Here is a 7,280-nt window from a genome sequence, read left to right on the forward strand (position 1 = left end):
GGCTCCAAAATCACTGCAGATGGTGACTGCAGCCATGAAATTAAAAGACGCTTACTCCTTGGAAGGAAAGTTATGACCAACCTAGATAGCATATTCAAAAGCAGAGACATTACTTTGCCAACAAAGGTCCGTCTAGTCAAGGCTATGGTTTTTCCAATGGTCATGTGTGGTTGTGAGAGTTGGACTGTGAAGAAAGCTGAGTGCCGAAGAATTGATGCTTTTGAACTGTGGTGTTGGAGAAGACTCTTGAGAGTCCCTTGGACTGCAAGGAGATCCAACCAGTTCATTCTGAAGGAGATCAGCCCTGGGATTTCTTTGGAAGGAATGTGATGCTAAAGCTGAAACCTCCAGTACTTTGGCCACCTCATGCAAAGAGTTGACTCATTGGAAAAGACTCTGATGCTGGGAGGGATTGGGGGCAGGAGGAGAAGGGGATGACAGAGGATGAGATGGCTGGATGGCATCACTGACTCGATGGACGTGAGTCTCAGTGAACTCCGGGAGTTGGTGATGGACAGGGAGGCCTGGCGTGCTATAATCCATGGGGTCGCAAGGAGTCGGACACAACTGAGCGACTGAAATGAACTGAACTGAACTGAACTGAACAGAGGCCAGAATGAAAAAGCAGAGATGGAAATGGTTTCTGGGTTTCAAAGGTGGGCTCTCCAGACTTCAAGGGTGGATTGGAGTTTCTGTTTTTTAAAACTGCCTTTCCTTGAAGTAAAACTACAAAGGCCTATGATTTCTGATATCTCCACTGGGCTGAGATGTCCTGATGGGGGTGTAATAGCTGAGTCACCCCACCAGGAGGTGAAGGGAGAAGATTGTGGGCAAACCCATCGCCAGGGGAGCACAGTAGGCATGGTGGCCAGGTTGGTTGTCTGTGAACCCCTTCCTGGGGAGGGGAGAAGGCACCCACGTACAAGGCTCCGTTGGTGAAGACGGCGTCCCCGCCCTCCACGTACTGCAGCTGGGCGGGGTACACGTGCTGCGCCGGCTGGACCTGAAACAACAGCAGACACCTGGCGTTACACGGTCCAGATCATCCAGGTGGAAATATCTCCTATTGCCTTTTGTGAACACGTAGTGCCACGTTACACTTGTCCTACCCTGGCTGGCACACCTAAAACCTAGGAGAGATGGTCACGTCGAGGCCACGTATTCCAGATTAGCCCAGACAGGGATGACGCAGCAGGTTGGGGCCCCTATTCCATGCGGAGAGGAGCCCAGCTGGAAGCCGAGATCCAGAACAGGGCAGGAGGTGGTGGTGGTGATGGTGCCTGGGGTCTACTGACCACTGGGCAGAGGGGCCAGTCTTGCTTGATGGTGGACACCAGAGATGTGGACAGAACTGGGACCTTGGAGCGTCTGATCCCGCTCCCCATTATCCCACCCTCCATTATCCCACCCCCCGGCAGGGCAGGGGCTCAAGTGGCTCACGTGCTCTATCACCCCCACGCCACCCTCTTTGGTGCCCTAGTGGCTGTCCCCAGCAGCTGGGTTGGGGGGGAGCCTTGGGAACCCCTCTGGGAGAGACTGTGAAGGTCTAAGCAGAATCAATAGGAGTGCTGGGCCTGGAGTAGGGGTTGGGGGCTGCGGGGGGAGGAGGGGTGATGGGAAGACCCCTCCCTCCTCTGTCAGTCCACAGCCTCAGCTGATGGCCCCTGGGGGATGCAGGAGCTCTGATGGAGCCCAGAGCTCTGTGTGGGGAACTTCAGGACTCTGCTATGGAGGGAGGCTTAGTGGATGCTTGATTCAAGCTCACTGGGGATGAGGAAATCAGGGGCAGGTCTCATCATGGCCTCTCTGTAGACCTTTATGCAGCGGCAGGATTGGATCGACTCCCACCTCTGAGGACACAACCCAGGGACATGTGCACACACATAACCCCTCTCGTCTGTAGGGGGTGGGTATGATGCAGAGGTCAGCGGAGAGAGAAATGGTGGACACAAGGCCAGCCCCACGGAACAGGGGAAGCTTCTGGAATCATGGAGCCATGGTCGCGCCCCTCCCTTGAGGAGCTGAGGCAAAGATGCAGGGTCCTTGCTGGGCACCCCCAGAGCCTTCGCTCCTCCTGCAGGAAACCCCAAATCACACAGCATCAGGCAAATCTCTCTAAGGAGTGAAGTCGCTCAGTCGTGTCCGACTCTTTGCGATCCCATGGACTGTAGTCTACCAGGCTTCTCTGTCCATGGGATTTTCCAGGCAAGAGTACTGGAGTGGGTTGCCATTTCCTTCTCCAGGGGATCTTCCTAACCCAGGGATCGAACCCAGGTCTCCTGCATTGTAGGCAGACGCTTTACCCTTTGAGCCACCAGGGAAAGGCCAAACCTCTCTAAACACCCTGCTAATCTGAACAGAGCCCCTTGAAGGGAGAAGCGTGTCCTCTGGGGTCTCGCCATCTCCACACTATGCTCCTAGGTCCTGTTGCATGGGAGCCTGAATGAATTTGAACTCAGCATCTCACATAGAGCAGGAGTCGGCAAACTTGGGTCCTTAGGTCAAATCTGGCCCGCCTGATCTTACAAATAGTTTTATTGGCACATGGCCACACCATCCCTTCCACGAGAGTTGCATGGTTGTGCCTGAGACTGTCTGGCCTGCAAAACCAACCAACCAAACAAAAAGCACTGTGAGGCCTTTTCCAAAAAAGGTTTGCCGACCGCTGCTAAGATCACGCTGCCTGTCTGAGCTGATGATCTGGGCTGTGTTCTGGCTGCTGAGCCCACACGTTCAAGCTCTGCTCTCTAATCATTTAACTGCACAAGAGGCGCCTGTCTGAGGGTCCAGCACTTGCCTGCGGGTGGGTCGGCCTCTCCTGGAGGATCCACGTTCCTCCTATTCAGAAACCTCTGCCACCTGCCTGCGTGTCTACAGCTGCACCCCAGGCTCTACCTAGCGGTTCACTTGTGCCTGAAAGGCTGAAGATCTGAATTAATAAAGATCATCAGCTTTCTTGGCTTGTAGCAAACTATCTGCAGCAACAGATTTTTTTTTTAACGCTTCCAAAGAGAACTTCCTGGTAAGGAGCCAAACACGTCACACAAAAGGAAACAACAAAACAGGAAAGCAAGCACTGTCGTTCGGATGGGGGCTCCCAGGCATGCCATGCCAACCATGTCCCACGTCCCCTGTGCTGTGGTTACCTGCTGTGTTACCTGCTGGACTCTGGGGAGGGAGAGTGGCTGCATCTGGGCCCCTTTGGGAGCCGAGCCCGCTGCCTGGACCAACACCCTCTACAAGGGAAGGAGAGAGGACATTTAGGCTCATCGTACGTGAGTCCTGAAAACAAATACAGGTCACAGCCGGCGTGACCGTGCCTGCTGCTGCTTAATGGAAACGTATGTGGGGGGGCGGTAAGAAGAAGGAGGGCACACACATGCCCCCAGCAGCTTTGTCTCCTTGGGGTCTGTAGTCATCAGGGTGACGTGGGCTGAGAACTGGGTGCCAGCCACACCGCCTCCCCCGGACAGGCTGGGTCACACCCCACCATGTCTCTCACCCTCGACCTGCCCCCGTTTAAGAAGAAAGGAAGCCCAGAGTGGTCACTGCTAGGTTGCAGTCCCAGCATCTCAGTATTGGAAGTTCTTTAACTCAGACTCAGGCCAGCCCCCCTCCCGGGCTCCATGGCTGCTCTCTGGGCCCCTGGGCCATCTTCCCAGAATGGCTTTGTGACTTTGCTGGAGAACTGGTTGAATGGACAAAGCTAGGAAAGTGGGAAGAATCAAATGCACTCCCGAGGGGAGGGAGGAATAGGAGGGATTTGTTTCTGTGGGCCTGGGGCTTCAGAAGTCGTGGACTGTGATTCTGTGATTGGCCTCGTGGACCCTATGCATCACCAGGTGCAGTAATTCTGCAGGGCTTGGTCTCATGAACACCACTGCACTAAGAATTCAACACACTTAGCCCTCCGTAAACTCACCCCCAAAGACACAGAGAACACAGATGGCACACAGAGATCAACAGGATGGATGGACAAACCCCAAGTGTCCATCCACACAGGGGAACATCACTCAGCAGGAAAAGGAGAGAAGCCCAGCTCTCCACACAGAGTGAATGGACCCGGAGGACATGACGCTCAGTGAGAGAAGCAGGCACGGAAACACACACCGTGTGTGATTCTATCTACGGGAAACGTCCAGAGCAGACTGACCCACAGGGACAGAGTGGATTCCTGGTTGCCAGGGCCTGGGGGTGAGGGATGGAGGGTCATTGCTAATGGGGAGGGGGTTTCTATTTGGGAGGATGAAGATGTCCTTGAACTAGCCAGAAGTGGAGGTTGCAAGACACTGTGAATATCTTAAACACTGCTAAATTGTTCACCTTAAAATGGCAAATCTTGTGTCAGGTGAATTTCACCTCAAATAGATAAATAAGAATTTTGTGGACTTACAGGCACACACTCCAAAGCTGAGGCATCCAATATGGAAGATAATAGCTGTGTATCTCTGTGGCCGTTGACATTTACTTTGATTTAAATGAACTGCAAATTTCAGTTTCTCTGCAGCCCTGGCTACACTGCTGGTGCTTGGAGCCTAGTTGGGCTGGCGGCAGGACACTCCCACTGTGCTGGGAAGTTCTGCTGGACGGCACGGGACTGAGAGGAGAAGTAGGAAGTGTGCATCATGGGATGGAAGGAGCAAGAAAGCCCCTTACTGGGGAGGCACTGGGTGCTCACTCTTCAGGAAGCCTGCAGGCGAGGCAGGTGCCCAAGGGGTGGGCTGCCACTGATGCTGGGCTGGGGGGCTGGACCCATCTCCAGCAGGGACGGGAGCCCTGGAGCCTCGGATGGACATGGAGCTGCAGGGCAGAATGCTGGGCCTGTAGTCGCCAGAGGCGGCCAACACCCAGACCTGGGGCACCTGAGACTGGGGCTGGCGAGAGGGACCCCAGGGAACAGGGGGTGGAGGGCCCATGCATCACATGCGGTGGGCATGGAAACAGTGAGGCCACAGCCACAAGTGATCGCGCCCTCTAGGTACCTGTGCTGGGGTGGCCACACTTCCAAGAAATAAATGCCACATGTGCCCGACTATGTGTGCTAAACTGAATAAGTGGTCTCAGTGTCTATCTACTTGCTTTTGCTGAATTATGGGTTTTATTTTTCTTTTTTGCCAGTACCAATTCTTTCTGTCCCGCTCCTAATTTTCAGATTTGTAAATCATAGATAGTGGGCCTCTGCACGTGTCCACGACTTCTGGTCTGTTCCATTGCCTTCAGTTTCACGTGGAATTATGTTTATGTCTACTTTCTGTTGTATTCCAAACTACTGCGGAAATCTAGGAGTTGGGAGAACCTTGATGAGATGAGAACTTGTGAAAATTCTCCACAAGTTTGAAAGAATATGCCACTTCTAATGCTAGATTCGATTATGAACCAATCCTAAGACTTCTCACTGCTGCGTAGAAGGCTCACTTCCAAGGTACAAGAAAACTGCCGCTAGCAGATGAGAATGAAGTCAATCAGAGTCCAAGAAGGGCTGTGGTTCTGAGTTTGGATCATTTCACCGATTCCTTGGTGGGGCCTTTCAAAACAAATGGTGAAAAAGCCAGATAACATGGGAAGAGGGAGGAACGTGAGGGTGCATTTCAACAGCAGCAGCCGTGGAGCTGAGAAGTCAATTCAGAAGAATAGAGATGCCAGGCTCTGCAGATTTAAATGTTTTCCGAAACCGTGGTGGATGTGTCCACCCTGGCTGCACTGGTTTTTCCAGGGCTGCCTAAGCAACAGGCGGGCTGATCTGTTACCTGCGGGGAGGCTGTCACTGGCTGGGCCACGGGCGCCTGGGCAGCCGCCGACGAACACAAAGCCACGGAAGCCGGGGAATCCGATCCACTCTCTGAGTTCTGCATGCTCAGGTCTAAAGAGAGGTGGAGAGAGAGTGAGGGCAGGGCAGAGAGAGAGTGATGGGGGCAGGGCTGCCATCGCAAAGCCTGGAGAGGCGATGGACAAGGTAGTGAGCGAGTGGCAACGACCAGGTTCAAATGCGAGGATCCTGGCCAGACAAGGTAAGTAAGAGGCAGGGGGAGAAAGGCTTTTCAATCATTTCATAAGAAGAGAGAAGGGAGGCGCAGGAAGTATTTTTTCCAACAGAAACCTGAAAAATAGCCCAGCAGGAATTCCTGAAGGACAGGTGTGGGACAATGGCACCAATCTCATCAAGCTCGACTATTTTCAAGGGTTTATGCAATTTTTAAACCATTTATGGAGAAAATTAAAAGCGCTTGTTGGATGTTTGCCATCTGGGGAGCTACCACACCCCACTATAAGCGCATCTCTTAGGGCAGGGTGTCCTCTTGGCACCGTGGCCAGCGAGCAGGTGTCAGCGAGCAGGCCAGTGAGCAGGAGGCCTGTGGGACCTCCTGGGCCAGGTGTGGGTGGAACAGCACCCCTGCGCCCCCAGTCATCACAATCACAGATGTCCCCGGATACCAATCCGTCCCTTTGGGGGCGGATTCAATACCAGCGAGAAAAAAGGTGACGGCAGAGGAAAGAATTGGCACCTTCCTTTGGGCTGGAGAAAAATCCTCAGGCATTTCAGCAATAAGAAAAGGTGCATTTTGTTCCTCTGCCCATGAGAAAGTGTAAGAGTATTGATATATTTCTCTGCAGCCAGGTGCAGACATCTCTCAAATGGGTCGTTTAAAAATTCTCTACCAAAAAATTCATGTAACCGCAGCACAAAGTGGCAGATGAGATTCACTCCAGGAAAATGCTGAAAGGCAAACTCTCTACATTAAAAAAATTTTTTTTTGGCCACGCAGCAGGGCATGCGGGATCTTGACTCCCCAACCAGGAATTGAACCCATGCGTCCTGCAGTGGAAGCGTGGAGTCTCAACCACTGGACTGCCAGGGAAATTCCTCTCTTTACTTTTTAACAAACACTAGCTACCTTCAAGCTTCAAGAAGCAGATCAGCAACTGCAGACAGGGGAGATGGCTTTGTGGCCGCACACAGCTGTCTCATCTCTGTTTTGTCCCCTACTGGCCAGGGCTCTAAGCATGTCCTCCCACGAGTCTGGGCTCCCAACTCCCAGGGAGACCTGGACAGCATGGCACACACCACAGTGCCCAGGACATGCTGCCAGAAACTCTGTGTTTCTCTGTAGCCCCAAGAGTCTCACCTCCAATAATAAGTAGATATTTTAAAGCCTTTTTAAAAAATTCAAAGAAAAACTAATAGATTGAAACAGTTTGCCTAAGGGAAGCAGAAATGTGTGCGTGTGTGTTTGTTTGGATCTGAGAGTGCTGGCTAAATTCCATCTTCAAGGACTATCCCA

The 7,280-nt window shown here is 52.6% G+C and overlaps 1 protein-coding gene across 4 annotated transcripts in view; it reads right to left on the reverse strand.

Annotated features, from left to right (window-relative positions):
- The window catches only part of RFX2 (regulatory factor X, 2 (influences HLA class II expression)), a 43,779-nt gene extending 37,923 nt beyond the window's left edge, over positions 1 to 5,856 (reverse strand). For all 4 annotated transcript variants that reach the window (XM_010828221.1, XM_010828220.1, XM_010828219.1 and 1 more), the window contains exons 1-3: positions 5,748 to 5,856; positions 3,147 to 3,236; positions 924 to 1,003 (exon numbers count right to left, since the gene is read on the reverse strand). In XM_010828221.1, coding sequence (XP_010826523.1) covers positions 924 to 1,003; positions 3,147 to 3,236; positions 5,748 to 5,852 — 275 coding nt within the window. In that variant the 5' untranslated portion in view covers positions 5,853 to 5,856. The remainder of the gene's footprint in view (positions 1 to 923; positions 1,004 to 3,146; positions 3,237 to 5,747) is intronic.
- Positions 5,857 to 7,280: the final 1,424 nt, after the last annotated feature.

This window comes from Bison bison, unplaced genomic scaffold, assembly GCF_000754665.1.
Source record: "Bison bison bison isolate TAMUID 2011002044 unplaced genomic scaffold, Bison_UMD1.0 scf7180017864492, whole genome shotgun sequence".
Classification (NCBI taxonomy): Eukaryota; Metazoa; Chordata; class Mammalia; order Artiodactyla; family Bovidae; genus Bison; species Bison bison.